At 55.2% G+C, this 26403-nt stretch overlaps 2 protein-coding genes and 1 long non-coding RNA gene across 9 annotated transcripts in view; 2 read left to right on the forward strand and 1 right to left on the reverse strand.

Moving 5' to 3' along the window:
* Positions 1 to 12615, forward strand: part of PLEKHM1 (pleckstrin homology and RUN domain containing M1) — a 45603-nt gene extending 32988 nt beyond the window's left edge. For all 3 annotated transcript variants that reach the window (XM_066363894.1, XM_066363896.1, XM_066363895.1), the window contains exons 8-12: positions 1993 to 2138; positions 5799 to 5992; positions 10629 to 10692; positions 11191 to 11348; positions 12150 to 12615. In XM_066363894.1, coding sequence (XP_066219991.1) covers positions 1993 to 2138; positions 5799 to 5992; positions 10629 to 10692; positions 11191 to 11348; positions 12150 to 12258 — 671 coding nt within the window. In that variant the 3' untranslated portion in view covers positions 12259 to 12615. The remainder of the gene's footprint in view (positions 1 to 1992; positions 2139 to 5798; positions 5993 to 10628; positions 10693 to 11190; positions 11349 to 12149) is intronic.
* Positions 12616 to 12998: 383 nt separating this feature from the next.
* Positions 12999 to 16564, reverse strand: LOC136391966 (uncharacterized). Of its 2 annotated transcripts, XR_010748903.1 has the most exons (3): positions 16011 to 16564; positions 15028 to 15885; positions 12999 to 14864 (listed from the first exon to the last, which is right to left on the reverse strand). It is a non-coding gene; the product is annotated as an uncharacterized lncRNA (long non-coding RNA). The 2 variants fall into 2 exon arrangements; XR_010748902.1 differs by having other exon boundaries at positions 12999 to 15885.
* ARHGAP27 (Rho GTPase activating protein 27) overlaps positions 15567 to 26403 on the forward strand; it is a 33576-nt gene continuing 22739 nt past the window's right edge. The window contains exons 1-3 of one of the 4 annotated variants that reach the window (XM_066363898.1): positions 15567 to 15625; positions 16839 to 16970; positions 18748 to 19425. In XM_066363898.1, the coding sequence (XP_066219995.1) occupies positions 18766 to 19425 (660 nt within the window). In that variant the 5' untranslated portion in view covers positions 15567 to 15625; positions 16839 to 16970; positions 18748 to 18765. Of the gene's footprint in view, positions 15626 to 15796; positions 15931 to 16838; positions 16971 to 18747; positions 19426 to 20710; positions 20826 to 23904; positions 24038 to 26403 lie in introns of those variants that run through there. The other 3 variants (XM_066363897.1, XM_066363902.1, XM_066363899.1) reach the window with 3 other exon arrangements.

A 26403-nucleotide genomic window follows, 5' to 3' on the forward strand; every position in this document is an offset into this window, starting at 1 on the left:
CAAGAGAGACACAGGCAAGCAGGAAGGGAGAGAGATGAGAAGCATCAACTTGTAGTTGTGTCGCTTTAGTTGTTCATTGATTGCTTCTCATACGTGCTAGCCAGTGACTCCTTGCTCAAGCCACTGACCTTGGGCTCCAGCCAGCAACTGTGGGGTCATGTCTATGATCTCGCACTCAAGCCAGCAACCCAGGGGTTTTGAACCTGGGTCTTCAGCACTCCAGGTCAATGCTCTGTCCACTGTGCCACCACTGGTCATGCTGCAACTTGGTTTTTTTTTTTCTAGTTAAAAATTATGGATATTATTATGGATATTATTCTAAGTCAGTATATCTGCTATATCATTATTATAATCAAACCTAATTCTTCTATGCTGGGCACTGATGAGATGCTTTATTTGGATTGTCTTATTTAATCCTCACAACCGCCCTGTAGGGATAGGTATTATTATTTATATTACCTGTTTATAGCTGAGGAAACTGAGTCACCAGGCCAGTAAGAACTTGTCCCAGATTCACACAGCTGGTAAGTGGTGCAGCCAGGTGAGGACCATGTTTGTCCCGGTACCTGTGCCCTTCGCCAGGTCCCCACAGGCCCTACTTCCCAGTGTTCAAGGCAGCTGCACATTCTACGCTGACGTCCCTCTTTAGCTCTCCCCCCACCCCCAACCCCAGCCCCGCCTCCCCTCCCAGTACAGCCAGCCATTGCATGGCCCCGGGCCCTCCCGGTGGGCTGTGAGAAGCTTGCCTGCTGCAGGGCCCCAGAGCAACAGATGGGGCTGCAGCGGTTCAGGAGCTGTCCTATCAGGGCAGAGCCCGTGGGGCTGGAGGGGAAAGCCTGCTTCAGGCGTCTGGGAGGAAGTGGTCTGTGGTCAGTGCCCATGGAGGATGGAGGAAGCTAGGCAGAGCAGAGCTTCCTACGGAACACTGCAGGCAGCCCCCCCACCCCTACCCCTGCAAGGCAAGTCACGCTTGGTGTGAATGAATGCTCGCAGTCCCTGATACCCGCCAGCCTGTGGGTGAGACAGGAACTGGGGAGCCTGGGCTTTCTCTCTGTAAGCACAGTGCAGTGGCCAGGCAGACACCAATCACTGTCATTTGGCTTGTATTTCATAGTTTGCAGGGCACTTTCAAAACCTGTCTTAATTAAATATTGTAATAACCCCACAGAATAGCCAGTAGTGGCTGAATTGTACAGATACTGAAATGGAACCTGGCAAAAATTCGGTGAGGGTCAGGATGAGGCCATAGGTAAGCAGAGCAGCCGGTCTTCCTAGTCCTGAGGCCAGAGAGACTTTCCCCTGGCCCCGTGGGAGGCTGGCATGTGCTCAGGATTTAGGCCAGGCCTTTGCTTTGCCCAGGGCACACTGACGCCCACTCCCTCTGCTCCCTGCTTGGAGGGACCTCCAGCTGAGGGTCTGAAGATGGGCCCCACATCACTGTCCTGGCATCCAGCAGCTCTTCAAGCTGGCTCCAGGCAGTGTCCAGACTGCCCTGCCTGCTGCTGCCTTCCTGCCCACTCTCTGTGCCCGGCCCCCTGGCCCCCTGGCCCAGCCCCTTCCCTGCTTGCCAAGGCCCTGGCTTAGTTGCTTCTGTTTCCAGGCCCCAGCAAAGGGACAGACCTAGGAGAGGTTGGCATTTGTGAGCAAGCAGTGGGGACACTGAGGAATGCCGCTAGGTATAGGAGAATGTACCTCTAGGCCCAACCCAACCCAATTAGCATCCCAGCTGTGCTACCTAACCGCTGTGTGGCGGCAAGTTTCCTAACCTCTCTGGGCATCAGTTCCTTCAGCTGGTGAGGAAACTGCGTGTTTTGTTGTCAAGATTAATTATTAGGGTTGCTTCTAAGTGGTAGCTGTTCTTCTCTTTGTACTCTCCTTTTTTACCCTTATCCTTTCCGTAAATAGCAGCCCCTTTCCACCTTAGCAGCTTCTGTGTTACTCAGGAGCTGACGGGCCCGCCGCTGCTCACTGTCTCGCCGTCCCTCTCCCCAGGCTGCTCCCGGCAGATCGGCTTCTCGTTTGTACGACCTAAGCTCTGTGCCTTCTCTGGCCTCTATTACTGTGACTTCTGCCACCAAGACGATGCCTCGGTGATTCCAGCCAGGATCATCCACAACTGGGACCTCACCAAGCGCCCGGTAAGTCTTGAGCCCAGCCCGTCGTGACCACACAGGGCTGCTGAATGACAGAGAAACGCGCATTCCTCTTTGCTACTGCTGTTCATCTGTTGGGAGGAGTTTGGCTCTAGGGAGGGTAGGTTCACTGGTTCAGGCCTCACGATGTGGTCTGTCACACCTTCTGCCCTAATTCACATGATCAGGGTCCATGCAGCCTTGACATGTGATGTGTCTTCATCAGAACCCAGGGAGCATGAGCCAACCAAGAAAAAACTTGGTGCTGGTCTGTAGCCCCTGTGCAGAGCTCTGTCAGTGCCTGCCCTGGTCTTAGGCGGGAGTCTGAGGATGGTTTTCTGCAGCTCCCATTGGCTTTGGGCAGAACGGTTTAAGGCACCAGTAACCAGATGGATGGATGGATGGATGGATGGATGGATGGATGGATGGATGATGGACGGGCTAACTAGCTGGTTGCACTTCCACTTGGAGCAGTCAGCCTTTCTGTTGTCATCATAAGAACCTGACAACATAAGAAACTAATACAGTTACCAGGAATCAAGACCTCAAATGCTCAGAGAATGGCAGTTTGGCGCTTTCTTTTATATGTTGGAATTAAAGAGGGAAGGTAATGAAGAGGACATGAAGGTGGGAGAAAGCAAGGCAGGGATTGGGTTACGGGATAGCAGGATTATGTGATGTTTTAAGGGCTATAACACTTTAGAAGGAAGGGTTTGAAAGGAGGCATCTCAGTGTTAACCTAGATGGGCAGAAACAATAGATAGGGCTTGCTGAAGGCAAAGATAAGCCTTTTACTAAAGAAGTTACAGGCCTGGGGCATGACTACCCACCTGCCTGGTTAGGAATTTATGATCAGATCATCTTGTGAGGTTACTTACAATTAGATTTAGTGGCCCATTTTTGTCCACATCATGTTTCTGTTTACATACACATCTACTTTTTGTAAACTTGGGGTTATCCTGGACTCATTGCTTTATAACATGCTTTATTTACTTAGTGTTACATCTTCGGTACTTTCTTATGTTCACCAACCACTTTTGACAAAGATGTATTCTAAGACCGTTCAGGTTTTCCTCTTCTCCAGTTGAGCTCGCCCACTTTTCTGGCTGTGTTAACATGAGCAATTATTTCATTTCAGCCTCTTCATATGGAAATGGTGATTAATCACTGTCCATTCAGGCTTGTGTGAGGACTAAAGGAGACAATGTCCTCCAGTCACTTGCAATGTGCCCTTCCCCTCTCCTGAGGCCTGTCACACCTTCTGCCCCTAATTCACATGATCAGGGTCCATGCAGCCTTGACATGTGACATGTCTTCATCGGAACCCAGGGAACGTGAGCCTCAGAGTCTGTGCCACCCCAACCTCCACCCCCCTGGGGCGGGAACCCCAAAGATGTTAGCTTTACTCTGGCTTCTTTGTTGGTTACCGCATCACCACCCCTACACTCAGCATTAAGTGTTTAACTAATTACATGGAAAAAACTAAACCTCAGAATCACCACAAATGCAAAGAACCCTTTGAACATAAAACACACTCGGTATTTATGACACCTGGATACTTCTGTTGAGCCATTTCCTTATTCATTGCTATAATTCTCTGCCACTTCCTTCTTCCCCCTAGAAAATTGCATTACTTTTCTTGGCATAGCTGAGACTGGGAAATATCCAGCTCTCCTCTCAAAGACCCCTGGTTTGGCCTTGCCGGGTAGCTCAGTTCATCAGAGCATTTTCCTGATACGCCAACATTGCAGGTTCAGTCCTGGTTGGGGCACATACAAGAATCAACCAATGGATGCGTAAATAAGTGGAACAATAACTTGATGTCTCGCCCCGCTTTCTTAGTCTCTCTCTCTCACTCCCCCCCCCCCACTCCTCCTCTCTCTCTAAAAATTAACCAAGAAATAAAATTTATTGGAAAATAAAAAGGATCACTGGCTTGGAAAAGACAGGGAAGTTCAAACTGGAAAGTGCTGGCTCATGGGGTAGAGGCCTTGTTGCTCACCGTTACCACTCTGGCTGACCCACCGTGTGAGGCCTGCCTGGCACTTGGCAGGATGTGAGGCCAGGGCCGGGGCTGCTGTCTTTGTCTGTCTCCTCCACACCCACAGGATAGAAACAGTCCCTGGGAGCACAGAGCCCCTGCCCATCTGCCGAGCTTGGCAGTCTCAGCACACATTCCTTGTGTCATTTCATCTGAGCCTCACCCAAGGCCTGAGGCTGAGTTGTGGGCAGGGAGGGGCCAGGGCTAGGGAACAGCAGCTTGACCCAAGTCACCGGGGTTTTGCCACTGGGCTGCCCATTGGCTGGGGCACGTACCTCTGGCAAATGGGAAAGAAGGAGTTGTCCATTGCTAGGGAGGCGAGAGATACCACTGGAACTGGGAGACAAGAGGCCAGAGGCCTCCCTGGTCCCTCCCACACTGCTGTTACAGTCTCTTGAGGTCCCTGTTACATTTCCGACCCTGTGGAGGCAGCTGGCCCACCACAGACACGCAGAATCTGGTGGCTGCCCTATTGAGGATGTGCTACATGATGGGAGTTTACACGGATTATTTTTTAATCTCAACTCAATCCCAGGAGACAAGTGCTTTTATTTTGTTCCTTTTTACACATGAGGAAACTGAGTCACAGAGAGGTTAAGGAAGTTTTACAAGGTCCTCCAGCTAGGAAGTAGTAGAGCCAGGACTTAGATCCAACTCTGACCAGAAAGCCCGACTCCTAACCACTGCCCAGTAGTTGACAGTGGGGACCATCTCATGTCTTCCATTTGTCTTGTCACAGTGAGGGGATGACTGCAGAAGAGAAGCTTCTATTAGCTAGTGTGGTAGCCAGGTGTGCAGAGGTGACACCTTGTTTAGACCTGGTCTCCGTTTTGTACTAATGGGTTGGATAAACCACTTAGCTTCTCTGAGCCTCAGTTTCCTCAACAATAAAGTGGGGGTGATGCCACCTTCCCCTTTGGGTTGTTAGGAGGGTGAAGAAAGGATCTGGTCAAGGTTCTCAGCCTAGGACCTAGCAAATAGTAGGTGCTCAGAAACTGGCTTTGGCGTTAGGTTTTGGCCTGAGGGCGGGATGTTCACCGGCCTATCAGGTGGGAGAGGCTGAGATTGATCACTGAACTCTGCACAGAGCCCCGGGGGAGCCCTGGGGGAGGCCTGGGGGAGGCCTGGGTGGCACTGCCGGCAGAGCTGGAGGACTGGGGAAACCTTTCTAAGCTGTGTCTCATCTGTGGCTTCCTGTGCTTGGAGCCTGACTCAGACCAGTCACCTGGTTCCTGAGTCAGCCCAGAGGACAGTGCCCGTTTCCTTTAGGCAGGAAGCTGGGGGCTGGGGGGAGAGGAAGGAGTGGGAAGGGTCTGTGAAGCCCAGGGGGAGAGGGGCCCCTCCACCCAAGCGTGGTCTGGGAGGGGCAGCAGCTGGTGCCATAGAGGGACAAGGTTTGGGGGTCAGGTAAACTGGGTCCAACTCTTGGCATTTATGAGCTGTGGGCTCAGGACAAGTCACTTCACCTCTCTGAACCTCAGTCTCTTCATCTGTAAAGTGAAGAAGGTGCCACCACCCTTGGAAGGTGGTTGCAGGATGCGTGAGCAGGTACTGTAGTGTCCAGCCCACAGGTGCTCACTGAGTGGCCTTTCTGTTTTGCCTCCGTTGCCTGGTCTTGTCCCCAGATCTGCCGGCAGGCCTTGAAGTTCCTGACACAGATCTGGGCCCATCCCCTCATCAACCTGCAGCTGGTGAACCCGTCTCTGTACGAACATGAGGAGCGGATGCATCTCATCGGGAGGAGCCGGGAGCAGCTGAAGCTTCTGGGGGATTACCTGGGCCTGTGCCGAAGCGGAGCTCTGAAGGAGCTAAGCAAAAGGTGAGACCCTGGACGCGAACACACAGACGCGCTCCGCCATCCTCTTGGAGGAGTGCCAGGGCTGGGCGGAGAGCTGCCCACTGTTCCTGGGAAATTACCACGTGCTTTAGTAGGAGTGGCTTTTATTTGTGCATGTATTCACTCACTAATTCATTTAACAAATATTTACTGAGAACATTCTATGTGCCCAACACGGGGCTAGGTGTATGGGCTACAACACAGAACAAGGTAGGCCGGGTCCTCCCCTCCTGCAGGGAAGGCAGGTGAAGCAGCTACAGCTGGGGCTGAGGGCTGGGAGAGAGCAGTAGGGGGCCCCAGATGTGCAGCCCCCCATTGGTGGAGGGGAGGGAGAGGCAACACTTCCTGGAGGAACTGACGTGTAAGGTGAGACTTGCAGAATGAGTAGGAGTTACAGCGGGAAGAGAAGCAGGAAGGTGTTCAACACAGAAGGAACGATGTGCGTGGGCAATGACGGCCTCATTCGTGGACAGCACAGGGAGAACTTTGGAGGAGCAAGGAGCGAAGGGGCCTGTGGTGAGAGGAAGGCTGGACAGGCAAATGAGGGCCAGACCACGAAGGCAGGGGTAGTCAACCTTTTTATACCTACCGCCCACTTTTGTATCTCTGTTAGTAGTAAAATTTTCTAACCGCCCACCAGTTCCACAGTAATGGTGATTTCTAAAGTAGGGAAGTAACTTTACTTTATAAAATTTATAAAGCAGAGTTACAGCAAGTTAAAGCATATACTAATAATTACTTACCAAGTACTTTATGTTGGATTTTTGCTAAGTTTGGCAGAATAAATCTTTATAAAACAACTTACTATAGTTAAATCTATCTTTTTATTTATACTTTGGTTGCTCCGCTACTGCCCACCATGAAAGCTGGAACGCCCACTAGTGGGCGGTAGGGACCAGGTTGACTACCACTGCACAAAGGGCTGGTTGCCTGGCTCCTCCCTTCCCCCGGCCAGCCCTCCATCCCATGGCTGCTGTGCTGCCGTCCATGGCAGCAGCCCTCCCGAGAGGGCAAGATTGGGTTGGAACCCTCAGGATGCCCTTCAAGAAACGTCTGGGTCCCGGGGCTTGCACAGGGAGGAAAGGTGAAGCTGGGCTTCATTCAGCATGGACTTAGAGCGTCTTTCCGTGCCTGGCACCCAGGTCACAGCCCAGGCTGTGGCCCCTGTGGGGCCGTGCTGTCCTGAGAGCTCCAGGAGAGCAGGCTGCAGGTGCAGCTGGTGCCTACTGCCCAAGTGGGCTTCACTGCTGAGTTTCTAGTGACTGAGAGCAGCTCACAAGCCCCTCCGCGTTCCTCCTCCAGCACTTCTCCCCCAGGGCTGGCACAGAGACCCCTTGTCTGACGGGCTGTGCCTCCCCAGTCCCAGCTGCCAGTCTCCCAGACCCACTTGTGCACAGGTCTTTGGGGCCAGGGTGGTGCCCAGGGCAGGTCTCCTGGGCCTCCCAAGGAGGGGCTCCAGCAGAGAGCTCTCTCTTAGGCAGAGGTCCCCTCCACAGTGCCGGGAAGAACAGAGAGCCCTCTGAGGGCTGCCATGAGGGACCCCGGAAGGCTGCTTCCCTGGGAGGCTGTCTGCCTCCGTCATCAGCGTCCAGCTTGGCTCACTCCCATCCTTTCTGAGAATCTAGGACCCAGGGCCCCTGCGCCCCCCCCATGACCAGGGTCGTGAACTCCCAGGTCAGATGGGAGCTTGTCCCCTGACCCCGGTGTCGAGGAGCCTCTGCAGGCCTGAGTAGCCCAGCTGCCTGCAGAGTGGGCCGGGGGTGCGGGCTTCGCTCCTTTGTCCCCGCTCTGCTGAGTGGTCTGGTCATTAGCCGGACTGACCCATCGGGGCTGACCGGTGCTGAGTACTGGGTAGTCCCGCCTCTCTCCCTGGCCGGCCTCCAGTGGGCCTGCACACCTACTGAGTGCCTGGCCTTCACGAAAGCAGGGCGGTGACTGTGGAAGTCCATTGCAGAAGCAGCACAGGCAGGAGAAAGAGCATGAGAGGGGCCTCTGCGCGGCTCAGACCCGCTGTGTGTCTTAGGGAAGTTGCTTCACTTCTCTGAACCTCAGCTTTCTTGTCTGTAAAAGGGGCGAGTCATCCCTGTGTTCATGTGGCCTTCGAGTTGTGGTGAAAGCTGCGTGAGGGGCTCAGAGTTTGGGAAGGGGCGTAGGCAGACAGCCCTGGTCACATGGCATGTGCCACCTAACCCAGCCGTGGCAGGGCCTGGAGGGCCAGGGGAGCTCCTGGTGGAGATGGCATCTGAGCTGAGGGTTTGTGGAGTTCTTTCTTTTCATTAAGGAAAAAAACAAACACTTTCCTTCTTTACAAAGATAGTATTGAAGCAGCATGAAGGAGGACCAGACAGAACGCCGGGCCAGCCCTCTCCTCACGCTCTCCGGTACTGTCAGAGCGCTCCAGACGTCACTGTCCGCACAGGAAAACAGCGTTCCCAGTGACCTGGGCTTAGAACACTAAGGAGAACAAAGGGGAGGGAGGGCCCGGCTCTGGGGCTAAGGGGACCAGTAGCACGCAGGGGCTGGGAGTGGGGCTCACCAGCGCCCAGGAAGGGCTCAATGCAGCTGGACCGTGGGCACAGGGGCAGACCTGGAAGGTCCTGTGTGCAACACCAAAGGTGTTTGGGTTGTGTTCTGCCAGCAGTTGGGAGCCATTAAAGGGTTTTGAGCAAGGGACCGTCACATTCTGATCAAAAGTTTAGAAACCCAATTTGGCAGCAGCAGTAGTAATTGGCCCGGGAGGTGAGGCCTGCACTGAGTCATCCAAGGTAGAGGGTGAGAGGACGAGAGGGCTGAGAAGGAACAGACAGGTCTTTCTCTCAGGGGACCCAGCCAGGGGCTGTGGCCAGCAAGGGGAACTCCTCCCTGACTTCACCTCCCACATCAGTTGTCAGGCCTCTCTGAGTGTGACAGGCCCAGGGCACTGCGGCTTACAGGGAAGGCCCTGGGCCTGGCTGGCCCCCGGGGCTTCCGTGACTGTGAACAGAGAGCATATGCCAAAGGTGACTCTCCATCCACATCAGCCCCACCCTTCCTGCCAGCTCAGGGACAGCTTGTGCACCCCTCACCCCCTGTGTTTTCCTGGTGATAAATGGCGGCTTCCTGTTCCCAGAAAGCTGGGATTTTCTTAGGGAGAGCAGCATAGTGAACTGGGCGTCCCGTTGGGGGCATCCTCACCCCACAGAGCACAATGTCATCTGCCTGGCTGCTTGGTGGGACTTGCCACCTCCACCAGGATTGGGTTCCCCCTGGCCCAAAGCTGAGGCTGTGGAGTGAGCCACGGTCAAACCCCCATTCCAGACAGCCCAGGGCCTGGCTGCATCCTGCCCCCGGATGTTTGGAGCATCCTGGGCAGGTTTCCAAACTTCCTTAGACTTGGAGCATCTTCCGTAGAACCCCCAGCACCACGCACACAGCAAGGTCAGGCGGGCTTTAGTACCAGGGGCTTTCTGCAGGTGTTTCCTCTCCATCCCTCAGGATATAGCCCCTGGACTCTCCACCATTAGCAGCGGAGAAACCAGAGCCCGGCTGGTGGTTGAGCCTCGTCGTCTGTCTCCCCGCTTCCCCACCCGCCTCTGAAATGGGATCTGCTGTGGTGCTTAGGACAGGTCAGGTCTCACGGGGTTCCTCTCACATGACACTGAAATCAGATGCTTGAATGTCTGTCCCTCAGCTAGACCAGCGGCTACAGGAGGGCAGAAGCCACATCTGTGCATTTCTGTCCCAGAGCTGTCCCTGATATATGATAGCGGCAGCAATGACAACAGCTAACACCTGTAGGCATTCACCAGGTAGATAAGGAGGCAGGCTCTGCCGCTTACTAGCTCTGTGACCACAGGCAAGTTATTTAACCTCTCTGTCCTCCATGTGGTCTTCTAAAGTGAGTGTTATAATGGTGCTGGCCTCCGCGGGCTGTTGTGAGGATTAAATGTGTTTATTTATATATAGATATTTTTTATATATAGATTAAAGCTCTCAGCCCAGTTCCTGGTACCACTGTTAGCTTTCATCATCCTCTTCCTCATTATTTTTTATAGATGTTTAATTTTTTATATATTTAAATTGAAAAAAATATTTTTAGCCTTATTGAGGTATAATTGACAAAATTGCAAGATATTTAGAGTGTACAGTGTGACGATTGTACACATTGTGAAAGGATTTCTCCCATCTGCTTAATCAACCCATTCATTACCTTATTTGCTTATTTATTTATTTATTAATAAGTATTTTGGTAGAACATTTAAGTTCTACTCTTAGCACATTTCAGTTATGCAATACAAGTTTATCAACTATAGTAGGTAACTGTTCATTGTTTACTGTGTGCTAGGCACTGTGCCAGATGCTTTAAGTAAATTATTTAATCCTCAAAACAGCTCCATTTCTCAGGTGAGGAAACCTGAGGCTCGGGGAAGGTAAGTAACCTGCCCAAGGTCTCGACAGCTAGTCAGTCACCTGGAAGCCCAGGTTCCAGCCCAGGCTGGCTGGCTGTCCTCGCCACCACCCCACCCAGGCCCAGGTGGGAGGTGTTCACGCCCGGTTAGCAGTGCTGAAGGAATGGAAACAAACACAGGTTGGCCTGGGCGGGGAACCTTCTAAGGAACCTCTTGTGTTTTCTTTGAAGGCTCAACCACAGGAATTATCTCTTGGAGTCTCCCCACAAGTACAGTGTTGCTGACCTCCAGCAGGTGAGAAAGTCGTCCTCCCAGACCTCTCCAGAGGGACCCCATTCCTGGAGAAATCAGAAAGGGAAATGGGGGTGCGCTTACCTAGGTTCACAAAGACAAGACTGCAGTCTTCAGCTTTGCAGGACCTCAGAATGGGTGTCCCGCTGTCCCTTGCTTCCTGGGGCAGTGAGTGAGCCCTGAGCCCCCCTGGAATAAGCGGGCACTACAGCAAAGCCCAGGATCACAGGAGTGACAGTTTGAGACATTCCTTTCCTCAAGGGAGGGAGCAGTGGGTTTGGCTCTCATCTGTCAATCTCGTTAGCCCCAGTGTGCCCAAGAGCTGGATGCCTGTATTGCTGGCCTGGTTTGGGGAGAATTTCATGCCCAGGTGGAAAGACACCTCCAGTGCAGTGGGAGTTCCTTAGGCAGGTTCCATGAGCAGTAGCAGGCCACGGTTCGCAGATGGCCTTCGCCTCAGCACAGCTCCCTGAAGGGCCTGCGGCTTGTGTTCCCCTGTAGATCGCGGATGGGGTGTATGAAGGATTCCTCAAGGCCTTGATCGAATTTGCCTCCCAGCATGTCTACCACTGTGATCTGTGCACCCAGCGCGGCTTCATCTGCCAGATCTGCCATCACCATGACATCATCTTCCCCTTTGAGTTTGACACCACAGTCAGGTATGCAGGGCACCCAGCCAGCCACGCCACCCCCGGCCCTACCCACAGCTGGCCCCAGCATTCTAGGGTGGCAGGCCACACGCTATTGTATGGGAACACACTTATCATCCCCTCTGCCAGTGCCACGGGGTGGTGAGGTTGTTCAGAGCAGCTGATGCCCTGGGCAGTCATGGCCAGTCCCAGGCCAGCTACGGGGACAGGACAAGACCTCACAGAATGCTGTTGGGGACCTTCCTGGGCCTCAGTTTTGTCATCTATGAATGGGTTGAGGGAGGGCTAAATGAGTTACTGCCCTGGAGTGCGGGTCAAGGACGGACACAAAGTGGCCCCCTGGTGGGTGATACCTGCCACTGCCTCTGCTTCTATCGTGATCATTCTTGTCCCCAGTTATCATTTTTTGAGACGTCTCTAAATGGACAGATTCATCCACCAAACCATCACTCCAGCCCACGTGGGAGTGGGAATCTGAACTGGTGGGAGCACTAACTCTCTTTCAGGAGGTGTTCCCTGGCCTAGACTCAGCCCCTTAGCAGACCTAGGCCTGAACTTTCTAAACTGCAGTGTCTTAAACATAGGCAAGAAGTCATGTAGTGAGTCTCAGCAGCACTTATAAAAAATGAAGAGAGGGAACCAGCATGCATTGCATGGCCTTGGTGAGCTTTGCTACCAGAATCTTTTGTCGCCAGAGGGTGTGGTGCCTGCAGGCCTGACCGTGGGCTCTGGTCAGGAGCACTGGGCAGCCTCGGGCCCCGGGGAGGCCTCCGGCCTGTTGGCACAAGCAGCGCTTGCCCCTTTCTCCAGGTGTGACGAATGCAGGACAGTCTTCCACCAGAGCTGCCAGGCCGTGGTGAAGGGCTGCCCCCGCTGTGCCCGCCGGCGCAAGTACCAAGAACAGAATGCTCTCGCCTAACCCAGACGCCTGTCCCCACCTCGGAGGCCTCGGGCGGAAGGTTCGGCTCTGCCATCCGGGCCACATTTGCCATCGGACTGGGCTACTCTCTCTGTCACAGCTGTCTCCCTTGTCAGGAAGATGCTCTAGGAGAGGGAGCTTTGATGTTGTCCCCATCTGCTCCAGGAGGAGGGGACACCAGCAGGCACTGCCTGTCCCTGTCCGGGGTGGGGTGCCAGGAAGACAGCTTTGCACCAGGCAGGCTCCAGCCCACCTCACTGACAGGGCGCCCCTTCAGGGCTGTTCACACACTGTGGAAACAAGATTAGGGGCGCATTTTCAAATCTACATTCCTGATTAAAAGGTCTAGTTTTTTAAGGTGGGTTTTTTTCCCTTCATATTTCAACAGAAAATATTTTTTTATTCTTAACCCTACACAAGTCACCCAAGAACTCCAGGCATTCTCACCCTGAGCAGATGTGCGGGTACCACGGAGGCGGGTCCACAGACAGGTGGGCGGGGCAGAGCCCTTGGCCTCGCCTTCGCTGTTGCCTTGCCTCCCCTCTGGGACTGGACGCTTGCTGCCAACAGCTGAATGCAATGTGCCAAACCGCCCATGAGGCTGGGCGGGGTCAGTCCTGATGACCACCTTCTTCCTCTCCCTCTTTACTCCTGCTGCTTCCTCCCCACCTGAAAAGCCTGTCGTCTTTCTCTGTGTCAGAGCCCCTGGCTCTTCTGTAGCCTGGATTTTGGTCCCTGCAGGAGAAGCAGAATGACTTGGACCCAGCACTGTCAGCACTTTGCATCTTCCTTGGTCCAGGGAAGGCTCATCACTGCCCACGGCGCAGCGCCTTGCCCTCCTTACTCCTATCCTACCCAAGCACAGGGTGCTGCTGCAGACAGTCAGGGGACCCGCCCCTGCCTGCCGCAACCCTGCTGGGGCAGAGATAGGCTGGCCCCACGGGAGAGGACCACGAGCCTGGGGGGGCAGAGGGGCGGCCTGAGCACACACTGGAGCAATGACCCCGTCCTTCCACAGAGTGTCAGCCATGCTGCTGAGACGTGCAGGGACCTGCGGGAGAGAGGCCATGGAGGGTGCTTCCCCTCGGTTTACAAAGCCATGAATCTGCACAGCTTCGCTGGACTGGCCCAGGAGGGCAGTGTCGGAGAGTGGAAGCTTCACTGGGGCACCACTCCTGTGAAGGGGTGCTGGGGTGGGGCAGGAGCCTGGAATTGTTTTCAAATGATGTTTAGACCCTTGGGGTTTGGGGGAACCCGGATGTGGTTCCTCTGCTGCCTTCCCCCACCTCTCCTGAACCCAGCGGCCCCCTCAGCCCTGGGATCCTTTGCACTTAGCTTGAGGTGGGGGGCCTCAGACGGAGAGCCGCCTGTCACTGTCGAGATGAACTTACTCCCACCTCTCCTTTGGGATGATCTGACTGCTGAGTCACCTGCCTAGCCCTGTGGAGCTGGATGAATTGTGCAATAGAACAGAGGAGGTGCTAGGCAGGTGGAGGAGGGGGTGCCACACAGCCTTGTTATCCTGTCTCGGGAGATGGTACACACCTGAGCCCGGCACATCAAAGCCTCTGGAACTGGAAAGTGGGTTCTCATCCCACCTCTCACAGCAGCACTGATGCTCCACTGAAGACACAGCCTGATTGGAGCCGGAACTGCCCCCTGGGGTAGGCACTGCCACCTAATCCTGGCCCTGTGTCCTCGGGCCTGAGTGCATTCTATATTCCAGAAGGTGCCCCTGGAGGCACTCACCTCAGTCCATCCCACCCCCGCCCTCCCAGAGGTTAGTAGCATTAGAGCTGACTCTACCCTTTACCAGAAGTTGCTGATACTTCCAGATGAGCTGACTTTTACCCCCTCATCTCCAGTGGAAAACTGATGTGAACCTCAGTAGTGGTCATACTACTTTTAAGGTGTCATTTTATGCAATAAACTGCAGTGTGGGGCCTTGGCCCCAAGAAGTGCTTTGCAATGTACTGAAGGAACTGCTGCTGTGTGATTTTTGAATGATTTTTACAGTAAAGGCCTGATCTTTCTAATCTCTGGTCTGGTTGTTGAATCCTAGTGCTGCCGCTGATGTAGGAAGACCATGGGCTATCTATTACCAGTCTGGTAGGGCCTCCACTTTCCTGTTAGTTCCTAGGCACAGAGGGGAGGGGCAGTGGTTGCTAGCAGGGGGCTTGTGTGCCAGTGGGGGGCATGGAGGAGAAGGACAGTAAAAGGTTCAGTATATATTCCACCCTTGCCACTTCAAGGATGCAAGGCCTGGCGGGTGTGTGTGTGTGTGTGTGTGTGTGTCAGATTTCAGGGCCTTTGGGAGATTTACTTGTGTACACTCATACATAACTGAAGCTGATGCCTGAAATTCCACCTCCATGACTTCTTCTCTGTGCCTTAAATGTCAAAGCACAGACCCCTGACACCGGGAGATGCGAAACCTCAGGGCTGTATTACCCACTGGATTGAGAGGGAAGGAATCTCAGGAAGGACAGGGCCCCTGGTTCAGGGTTCGTGGTTTGAGGCCCACAGTGGTTTTACTTGGCTGCAGACCTTCCTCTGAAGTTCCAGAAGAAGTGCAGGGGCCCTGCAGGGAAGTCCACCACTGCCCTCTGTAAGGACAGAGGAAGGAAGCGTTAATTATCGGGGAAAGCAGGTCGCAGGAAAACGGGACTGAAAAAGCAGACATCTCGATCTCCAGTTTCTTGTCCTTTCTGCTCAGGAGGGAGCGCCCTCTGCACATCCCATGAGCCCAGCTTCCTTCATGGGCCTCACCTTCCTCCAGGGGCAGTAGAGGGTGTGGGCTCCAGGAAGACAGGAGGAACCTGGTTTGAGGACTGGGGACAGCAGGCCCACCAGAGCAGGGGCAAGTGACCTCTCTTGCCTTTGGACTCAGCGCCTTCATCCTCAGCAGAGTGCCTCGGGGAACACTAGTTTCTTCCTTTCCCCTCCTGCCTAAGGGAGGTTTGGAGACCTCAATCCAACCCCAAAGAGGAGGATGGCTCATCTCATTATAAAAGTAGTGATAATCATAACTAATATATTGTGTGTTCTTATGATAATGTGATAATGATAGCATTTCATTCTTAGTGCATCTCATTTCATCTTCCCAACAATCCTACGAAGTAGGTGTTACTGTCCCCAGTGTACAGGAAAGGAAACAGATGCAGAGATAAGGTGAGGATCTTGAGCTCAACCCCAGGGCATTGCTCTGACCTTACTCTAGAGACAGATTGGAGTGTGGCCCTCCTACCTGAGGAGGAGGAGGTGGGGATCAAGCAGTGAAATCTGGCCTGAAATTAGTGAGGAGGCTCCCTCGCCGCCTCATCCCACCACCCCGCTCCTGCTGCCTCCACCTCCCGAAAGACGCCAGGTGTGGCCCAGGATCCCAGGAGGTGCAGGGGGAGGGGGTGGTGTCTCAGCTCCTGGGGCGCCGGCCCGGCCCAGAGGGGACAGGAAGCCAGGACACCGGGGATTGTCTCTCGCAGCCGCAGCCGCAGCCCAGCCCGGGAGGAAGTTCTGCCTGGTGCTCTGGGCTGGTGCCTCCCTCGCTATATTGTTGAACAGGAAACCCGGTAGCGCGGGAGCTGGGCGGTGGAGGAGGGAGAGCCGGACGCCGAGCTCACGCGCGCCCTGCCGGGACAAGTGGAGGCCAAGCTAGCGAGTGGACACCCCGAGGTGCCAAACCCGGGCCAGACCCGGCGGGGGATGCTGAGCCGGGGGTGGGGGGTGGGGGACCGCAGGTGGCGGCTTCTCACCAGGGAGCCTCGGGCGGCTGCTCCTCTTCGTGCCGCGATACGACTGGAGCTGCGCGGGCCCGGGAGGATGCCGCGTGGGACGGTCCCCTCTCCTCGGAGGACGGGGGAAGAAGGGCGGCCCTCGGTCCGGGGAGAGGAGGGGTCCCGGCGCAGGGCCCCAGCGCCCACACAGGCTCTAGTCGCCAGGGCACCTCCTGGCGACAGGTCTGTCCTCGCGCTCCCGGGGTCTCCCCACAGTCCTCCCTTTCTCTTCGCTCCCCTCAGGGTCGGCGAAGAATCCGAGGCCCCGTCCCCTCCCTCCCCATCCTAAGACGCTGCGCTCGGCGGGCGTCCCTTGCGGGAACCCTGCCCCGAGTTTTACCAAGCCCGGCTGAGTTGCCCCGGGAAAGGGGCTGGGGAGGGCGGCGGTGCGCCCGGAGCGGGTAGTGCCTGCAATGCGGCTGGAAAGGGCTCGTAGCTGGTGATTCAGAGTGCAAGTGGCCTCGCTCGGAATGGGAACGCCCCGGGCAAGCCAGCGAGCCAGGGTCCAGCAGTCCCCGGGACGCAAAGGCTGGCGGACAACAGATCTGGCCTGGGAGGGTGGAGGCGGGGCAGGGGCGGGACTCTACCTTCCCGAGGCTCTGCGACCCGCCAGCGTCCCTTCAGTTGCTGCCCTCCCGGCCGGTGTCCCTCCCTCATGCTTTCTCCTGCGCCGGAACCAACTTCCAATGTCCCCGCCTGCCCAGACAGACTCATTCAGGCTCCCCCTCGCCCCTCCCAGACACAGCTGCTTTGGGGATTGGGGACAGCCCTCCAGAGGTCCCTCTCTCTCTTTGCTTCCCTTGCCAGCTCCTGCTACCCGAAATCTCTCCAGCCCAGCCCTTGAAGCCCGGCCCAACAAGATGGCAGGGGCCTAACCTGCATCCGTCCGCTGGCTCAGCCCATCCAGCCCATGGGCTCCCGAAGGCCCGCCCTGCCAACGTGAGTGAGCCCGCGGAAGGGGTGTCGAGACGGGGTATCCTCCCCAGGATTTGTCGGCTTAGTTCTGGGCAGCTCACTGACAGTGCCTCTGAGGCCCAGTGTGCTTAGTGATTTAGTTTACACCCCTTTCCCGATCGAGGAAAGCTTGACAAAATAAAGGAGGGCTATGCACCCCTCAGTGGGACCCTGTTCCGTGGGTCCCTCAGCCTCAGCAAGCAGCCAAGCTCCCAGCTACTGATCCTGGGGCCACCATTGTGGGGCAGGAGGTGTGATCAGTGTAAAAGGCTTGGAAGGACTAGCCACTTCCAGAGAAGGCCACCGACTCATGGCTTTGATGGAGGGACACAGGCAGATTGAGAACTAGGTTCTGACACCAGGCTGAGCCAGCATAGGATGGGTGAGGGCTGTAATGGTCACTCCAGGAGAACTTAGGGAACCCCGGAGACAACACACGAGTGGTCACTGACACAAAATGCATTCTCTAGGGGCCACTGTCCTGGGGCAGTGGAGAGATCTCAGGGCAGGTAGACAGGCCGGGAGGGCCGAGCGGAGCCCAGCCTGTCGCAGGAGGTGGAGGTGGGAGCTGGAGAGCAGGGTGGTGCGGGCCGGTCTGGGCGGGCCACGCTCCCGAGTTCACCGCTGTGGCAAAGCGGCTGGGGAAGGAAAGAAAAACCGAGAGAACCGGTTCTCTGGCTTTGGCAGTCACGGGCCCTTATGCCAAGCCTCTTGAAATAAGCAGGGTGGAGACACTCCCATGGGTTGAGTGCCTGGCAGGGAAGAGGCGCTGTGGACACGCGCTTCCTGGGGTCTAGAGGCAGCAGAACCAGGACGGGGTAGGGACTAATTGGGCTGTTCTTCCCACTTCACAGTCAGGAAAACTGTGGCCCGGTCAGCTTTTAGGCAAATTGTAGCGTCAACTTGATCTTGGGCAATCACCCTATCTCAGCGATTTTAAACTGGTGTGCCGCACAAAATTTTAAAACATACAATACCTATTTAGTCAGGGGCACTGACCACTTTTCCCTTAGATTGTCAATTTTTAAAAATGACAACAGCCAACACAATAGCTGGCTGATGTGAATGAATCAAAATTATACCTTTTTTTCTGTCATATTGGCAAATATATATTTTTTCTGTGTGCCACAGAATTTTAGTAGTTTATATGTTTCATGAGATGAAAAAGGCTGAAAATTGCTGCTATCTCTTTGAATTAAGGTTTCCCTGGCTGTGAAGTTGAACAGTACTACCCACAATCTTCCCACCAAGGGAATGAAACAAGGCTCAAATCGTAAAATCAACACCACAGAATGAAAGGGTTGCCATAATTCCATCACTGTGTATAAGAATGAGAACCTAAGATCAAAACCCCGAGGTCACCGGCTTGAGCACAGGCTCATAGACATGACCCCATGGTCGCTGGCTTGAGCAAGGGGTCATTCGATCCGCTGGAGCCCCCACACCCATCCTGTCAAGGCACATATGAGAAAGCAATCAATGAACCAAGGAGCCGCAATGAAGAATTGATGCTTCTCATCTCTCTCCTTTCCTGCCTGTCCCTATCTGTCCCTCTCTCTGTCTCTCTCGCTTAAAAAAAATGAATGAGAACCTAAGAGATTATTTTATACAAGTCTCCCATTTTAGAGATAGGAAAACTGAGGCCAGAACGCATAAGACGACTGCCGCATTGGGACTCAAGCCCAGGTCCTTTGTCCCGCTAGTGCTGTGTGCTTCCTGGATCCTTGGCCCTGACCTCCACGCCCCTGCGTGTTGTCCACAGGGGAAGGCCGCTCGCGCGATGGCTGCGGACGTCGAGGGGGACGTGTACGTCCTGGTGGAGCATCCCTTCCAGTACACGGGCAAGGACGGGTGCCATGTCGCCATCCAGCCCAACGAGCGCTATCGTCTGCTGCGCCGCAGCACCGAGCACTGGTGGCATGTGCGGCGGGAGCCCGACGGACGCCCCTTCTACCTGCCCGCGCAGTACGTGCGCGAGTTGCCAGCGATCGGCGACCCTACTACCGCCTCCAGGCCGCCCGCTCCCCATCCGGGCCGGGCAGCCCCGGAACCGCTTGCCTATGACTACCGCTTCGTGAGTGTGCCGGTGCGTGCGGGCCCCGACGGCGTGCCGGCGGAGCCCCGGGGCCGTGCGGGCTCCCTGTGCGGCCCTACGCGGCGCGGCGCGGCCACCCAGCGCAGCAGCCTGACGCCCGGCGCGCCCGCCTGCCTGTACACGCGGCCCGCGGCGCGGGTGAGGCCCGCGCAGTCCCTGGACGACCTGGCGCGCACTGCCGCCGCGCCCCCTGCCGGCCTCCTCGGGAGCGCGGGCCGCTCCAAAGCCTGCAGCGTGGCGGGCTCCTGGGTGTGCCCGCGGCCCCTGGCGCGCAGCGACTCGGAGAACATGTACGAGGCCCTCGAGGATGTGCGCGGACCGCCGCGGGAGGAGCGTCCCGAGCAGGTATGTCGCGGGCAGCCGGAGGCGGCGGTGGGGGTGAGCGGCCTGCGCCCGCACAGGGCCGGGGTGTGAGGAGACCGAGTCGGCTTAGCGTCCGGCTGGACGCGGAGCAGCAGTGCCCGCCGGCCTGGGACCGGCTCCCTCACACCGAGCCTCGCTTTCCTAAACCATGAAACGAAGGGTACACGCTCAAGATCTCTTATCTGCAATTCCAAAATGCCAAAGTTTCCTGGAGCCCAAAGGTTTTTCGTAACAACATTGGACTTGAACCGTCTTGAGGCCGTTGGTGCTCTTTATCCCGTTTAGTGAGAATATTCAGCTCTTGCTACAGATGAGCTTGATTACAGGGTGCTGGCCCAGGCCTTGCTGGGCGCGTTATGCCATTTATGGCAGCAGGTGTGTGCGCCGTGTTATTGTAAAATCCGAACCATTCAGAAACGCATCTGGTATGAAATGCGGGGTTGTGGACCTGCAGCCGGCTCTACCTGCCTCGCCTTTCTCACAGGAGCTTGGGGGGTACGGAGTGTCAGACAAGATAATGGATATGAAAGTCAGGAAAGTCAAGGGTCTGCTTCCCTTTTTGGCTGTTCCCAATATTTCAGTTCCCTCTTTAAAAAAAAAACCGCTTGATAAGTTTGTTTCAGAAAGAAGTCCAGTCATAGTGGGTTTTGTTTTTGTTTTGTTTTATTTTCGCTTCAGAATCATTATGTTAGTTTAGGAAATCGAAAACAGAGCACGTTTTTAAAACTCTTACATCCTCAGAATTCTGCCCGTGTCCCTAACATCTTGAACTTCAGAAACTTTTCAGGGAAGGGAGAAGAGGGGAGTGAATGCACAGACATCTGCCACCTGCTCTATAATGATGGTCAATTTGCATCCTCTCTCGGGGTCTCAGTTTGTCCTTCAGCCCAAAGAGGGGCGGGGAAGATGGCTGGATGAGCCTTGAAGCTAGTAAAGCTGTGGTTTCTTTCTTTGTAGCTGATATAATTTCAATAAACATTGGTCCCTACCAAGTTCCAGTATAGAGTCTGGTATGCCCAGAGGAAGGAGGCACTGTCACCGTCAGCAAGTTCCGGGTCTTCCATCCCATCTGGTTACAGTACAAAGAGCTCAGGATTTGAGGCTACAGAGACTCGGATTTAACTGCTGAGTCACCTGCCAGCTGAGTCATCCCCCAGCCCCCGGGTCATTGTGTGTAAACATAGGACAATACCTAAGGATTAAGGTTGTTGACAGCCTTCAACGAATGAGACTCGGACGCGCCTGGCGTGTAATAGTCCACCAAAGACTGGCAGGGGTCCCTCTTAGTATCCTTTAACTTTGGGTCTGCACTTCCCTCGCTCCGGTTTCTTAGAGGGGCAGCCCGCCCCCTTGTGGCCAGCGTGCAGATCAGCACTGAGCGGGTGAGAAAAGGACGCGACCTGACTGGGAGAATGAGGTTGCGGGCTGTGGGGGACGGGAGGGGCAGAAAGGAGGAGACGGAGGGATCCTGGTGCCCGGTGCCCTTGCCGGCCAGCCAGACAGCTTCTCTGGAATAGATGACTGGATGCCGGCGCTTCTTCTCCCGGCGCCCCTCCGTTTCCCGGTCAGATTCCTGAGCCTCCACATTCTGTGCTGGTGCTGGTGCTGGTGCTGGTGAGGTATTTGTCTGTACCTCTGAGGTGCGCCCCTTGAGGTGGAGGACTGGCCTTGCCCTCTGAACCCCCGCGTCCCACCGGGAGCCTGACCTGGAGCGTGTGCGAGACTGGGGAGGAGGGGGTGCACTTCCCTCCCCCATGAGCCCAGGCTCTGCAGGTCTGCCCAAGGGACCCCACAGAGCCCAGGACCAGGGTGGAAGAAGGAGGGGGAGAAGACCCCCAAATCCGGTACTTTCTGAGAAATCACCCCAGCAGCCACAGTCACTGCTAGGTGGTATCTTTGCCCAGTGGTATGCTGGGGAGGGGAGCCCTCAGGGAGGAACTAGGGCCTCTGCTAGAGGCCTGCATATTGGCAAAGAGGCTCTGCCTGCTCCCACTTCTGGCCCAAATTCACTGTGTGACCTCAGCACGTTGCTTAGCGTGTCTGGTTCTCTTCTCTCCAGTGTGATGGGTGTATACCACACTCCTGGTGAGGGGTCTTTATCCAAGTGTCAGCTGAGGGTCTCCCTGACAGCCAGCCCATCCCCAGCAAACTCCAGGGGTGGGGAGTTGGTTCTCCCATGGGAAGGAAATTTCACTCTGCTCTTAGCTGCTCAAAGGTAGCATTTAGAGAAGGAATTTCCTGAAAGGTGAGTCTGCCTGTTTTCTTCTTGGAGGAGACAGGAGAAGCAGGTCCTACCTTTCCCCTCCATTCACCATTCTCTAAGCATGAATTGACTGAACACCTGGCAAACACCAGGTGAGCCTTGAGATCTGAAGGTGACTGAGGCACAGCCTGGTCCCGGAGGCCCCACCATCTGGGGCAGAATATTACGAGGGGACAGATGCCCTATTCCAGCATGCCACAGGCCGTCTGTGACCTAGCTACACTCGGGTTCCTGGGCAGAGGTGGAGGTGTGAAATGTGGCACCTTTGGGCCTTGCAGCCCCACCCTTACCCTGTGCAGCCGGGCTCAGGAATGGGGGTTCGGGTGGGGAGTAGGGAGGACCTGGGCGCGCAGGGCTCATGCGCTCTCACCAAGAATTTGGGCTTTATCCTGCAGCACTTAGAAGACTCTCAGCAGAAAAGGAAGTGGGTTTGAGAAAAGACCCCGGTGGCAGGTGCCTTGAGGATGGAGGACCTTTATGGTCTCCTGGATACTCCGTGGTAACAGGAGATTTGGGAGGTAGACTCAGCAAGACGTGGTAGCCCATCGGCTGAGGGCAATCAGTTTGAGCACCAGCCTCCCAGTTGGCACACTGCAGGGGTGGGGGCAATGCGGAGGAGCGGAGGGGAGGAACGAGGCTAACCCCCTGCGGCCCTGCGGGGCTGGGTCCAGGAGGCAGCTGGAGAGCTGGGCTGCTGCTCAGAAGGTCTTCAGTGTGTGACCTCGGAGCCATGGGTGTGGAGGGTGGACATGTCTCAGCAGTGCCTGAGACAGCCCTGGGGCCACCACTTTTGGGTGACGGACAAACAGAGGAGAGAGTTGGAGAGGAAGAGGAATAAACCAGCAAGGAACAATGAGGAAAAGCAGGAGAGTGCTGGCCCCAAAGCTGGGAAGTGTCCAGAAGAAAGGGGGAAGTTACATAAAAGCCATTAAACATTTATCGGAAGTAGCCACCAGAAGTCAGTGGTCATCTTATGAGGAACTGGTCAAGCTGAAGTCAGAGGGTCAGGAGAAAGAAGTGAGCACGTGGACTAAGAGTATAGACAACTCTCAGAAGCTTGGCGGGGAAGGGAGGCACTGTGTGGTCAGAGGCCGGTGTAGGTAGAGGGCAGAGACTCCCCCGAACCTAAGTGAATGGGCAGCAGCTGGGAGAGGGGAGACTGAGGATGGTGAGGAGGCGGTTGGTGAGATGGGGACCCTGGGAGAGGGGGTGAGGCAGGGACCCAGAGCAGAGGGGGAGGAAGGTCAAGATTGTGAAGATGGCGGTGACATGGGATCTTTGGGAGAGGGTGGGAAACAGCATCCAGTCAATGGACCACTGGGCAAGGGGAGAGGGGTGTGGAGGGCAGGACACTCGGCAGAGGCAGGGACTCCCCTACGCAGAAGAGAGGAGCCCCTACACTGTCCAGCATTTTACATCCTGTCAGTCACCAGTCACCCAGCTAGCACGTAATGAATACCCAGTGTATGCTGGTCACTGTGCTGGACACTGGGGACACAAAGGATGGTGAGATACAGTATGGTCCCGTGAGCTCTCACTCAAAGGCTCATCCTCCCCGCAGCTGGGAAGGCAGACAGACACAGGTACTGCACTCGTACAAGTGCAAATAGAAGTTCAGAGAGATTCAGTGCCCGGTTGGAAATCATACAGCCAGGAGGTGGCGGCATTCAGGTCAGTTCCAGGTCTCCTGACCCCAAACCCCACTCTGGCCACCATGCTCAGTCAGCCGGGTGGCCTTCCAGCTTGGCCATGCTGTTCCACTCAGCAGGGACAGTACAAGCCAAAGGCAAAGAGGCGTTCATTTTTCTGAGTGCACTGAAGATGTCCGGCCCTGTCATGGGCATGGGCGACAGGGAAGGAGGCATGAATTCTAAACGCTCACCTGGCTGTCTGCAGCTGAGCGTGCAGCAGGAGTAGAGAGGTCCCAGGAGAGGCCAGGTGCACCTGCTTCTGAGGAGGGAGACATGGAGGGTGGTGAGGTAAGCCCGAGCGCACTCCCTGCCCCTCCCAGGAGGTAGTCCAGGAGCCCAGGGAGGCCTGGGGAGGAAGGGGCCTGAGACTCCTCCTCTGTGGCTTGGGGCCCACCCCTGGCCTAGGGGCCCCGCTGACGGGGATTTCTGGATGAGGTCGCCATCCCCGCCCAGCCCAAGCAGGCCGTCTGGACTGTAGCCCGCCCCTGCTGCCCTGGCATTGGCCACAGGGAGGAAAGAGTTACAGCCCTGGCCTCTGAGGCTTCTTATGCAAACAGCCCAGGAGGCACCTCACCTGAGTAGGCAGCCTGGACTGGAAGGAGCCCCAGGGCCCTGGTTTCTCTCTCCTCTGCCAGGAACTGTGAGTGACCCTTCAACTCCAAATGGAGTGGGACCCTGGGGAAGAGGGCCGTTTTCTCTCTCCCCTCCCGCCCTGGCTCCCACCAGTCTTTCCCTGCACCGTGCTAGAACCCACCCAGTGACCACTGTGAGGTGCCCTGCCTGGATCCTAGGCCTCGCACCCAGTCTCTGGGACAAACTCCAAGGGCAGTCAAGGCAGCTATGATTAGAACAAAAGAACCAGCCTTGGACAGAGCTACCTGGATCCTCCTTTGGGGCCAGGCAGGCAGCCTTTAGGAAGGGGGGCTGGTAAGAGCAGGGAGCTGAGGCCAAGAGGAAGGTCCAGTGAGTCCCCTTGACTATACTCCCTCTTCTCTACAACTCTCCCCACCCCCCACCCCCAGTGAGGAGCGACCTGGGGTGGCCCAACCTGTTTGTTCACACTTGACCTGACCTTTCCCCCCATGATTCACCTGCAGCCCCAGGCTGGCCCAGGATCTCCACTGTCCAGCCAGCGTCCTGGCTTGTGAAAGAGCACGTTGTTGGGTAGACCTCTCCTAGCCTTACCCCACATTCCTGGCCGTGAAGAGCGCTCCCCACCCACAGTTCACAAGGCAAAAAGGAGCAACCTGTCACCCCGCAGGCTGGAGGCAGCCCCTCTGTCCCTTGGGCAGAGTCTCTTTCAAGCCTGGGCCTCATTTCACCTGCAGTCTCTGCTTTCCCTTCAGCCCCCGGGCCTCCTGAGATGGCCCAGGCTGAGCCCACCTGCCTCCCCACTTCCTTCCTGAGCTCCAGCACCCGGCATCCCTCTAAATTTATTTTCTCTGTCCTTCCTGGATCTGGATCCAGTAGTGGGAGGACCTGGGCAATCAGTCAGTGCTGGATGTCGGCCCCCGTGGCTGCTCGGGGCCAGGGCCGGGCCATGGAGAAGCCCGTCATCATGCCGGGTAGCTGATGGTCAGAATGTGCTCAGGATTCCATGCCGGAGTGTTGGGAAATGAGTGTTGATGTCGGTTGGTGGAAAGGGGGATGGGGATACCAAGGCTGGGTCCCAGGAACACGGGGGTTCTTACTAAAATTCGGAGACTCTGTTTCCAAACTGAACAAGGATGGTGATGTTGAGGGGATTTCCAGAACCGCTAGGCAGAGTGAGCCCTGCCAGATCCCTGTGTCCAGGCCGGGCGCTGGGATCTCGTGGGTGCTGGTCCTGCCTGAGGCATGCAGGTGAGTGGGGCAGGGGTCCCTGTCTAAGCCTCCATCTCTGTTCTGGGGGCTAGCTAAAGTCGGGCCCAAGAGAGGAAGCTAGGTGCCAGAGGGGACCTGCCTCCAGATGTTCTCAGCCATCATCCTCTCTCTCCTACACAACTGGACGACTCTTCGCCTTGTCGGAATTTGTAAATTGCTATTCTCCTTACAAAAATAGTTTAACCCCATTACAAGTATTTGGCTAATGGGGGGCACTTTCGATCTAATGACTATTATTAGCATTTTGGTTTCTTTTCATTCTGCTTTCCTACGTGTTGGGAGTTTTACAGACATAGGGACATGGTGGTGTGCCAACAATTATGCTGTAATTTTTCCCTTCCTGTATTCATTGAATCTATAAAGGGCAGGTGTTGTACTGGGCATGGGGAGGCAATAAAAAATAAGGCATGGCCTCTTCCCGCAGATAGCTTACTGTCCAAGAGGAGATACTGGCAAGCACACAGATAGTTATGGTCTGGTGTGGTGACTGCTCCTACAAGGCACTGTGGCGGGTGGAGGGGGTCGTTTGGAGGATCCCACTCACCAGAGGGAAACCTCGGATCACCTCCTGGCCAGGAAGGTGATATCAGAGCTGAATTTCTTTGTGACCAAGTTAATAATTTTTCTGAGTCTTTCATGGAAAAGTTCTTATTTTCTAGCTAACCCTCCTATGGATCAAATCTAGTTTATTGATTGTATTATTCAAACTTGCATTTCTTTTGCATACTTCTTTTTTTTCTTTTTTGTCCTTTATTTTAATTCTGATAGAGGTTTATTAAATCTCCCTCAAGTTTTCTCTATAAAGTTCTTCTTGTACTTTTAATAGTTTTCGCTTTTTAAAAAAATATTTATTTATTGCTTTTCTTTTAAAGGTAGACAGTGATCATGTGAATGGGTGGAGATAGAGATCCTTTTTAGGGAAATGGAATTCCATGTAGAGAGGCCAAGACTATGCTAAACTTCAAGACTTCAAACAGTTTAAAATCACTGGGGATGCCTGACCTGTGGCGGCGCAGTGGATAAACCATCAACCTGGAATGCTGAGGTTGCCGGTTCGAAACCCTGTGCTTCCCTGGTCAAAGCACATATGAGAGTTGATGTTTTCTCCTCCTCTCCTTCCTCTCTCTCTCTCTTTCTCTCTAC

The sequence above is a fragment of the Saccopteryx leptura genome, chromosome 2, assembly GCF_036850995.1.
Source record: "Saccopteryx leptura isolate mSacLep1 chromosome 2, mSacLep1_pri_phased_curated, whole genome shotgun sequence".
NCBI classification, from domain to species: Eukaryota; Metazoa; Chordata; class Mammalia; order Chiroptera; family Emballonuridae; genus Saccopteryx; species Saccopteryx leptura.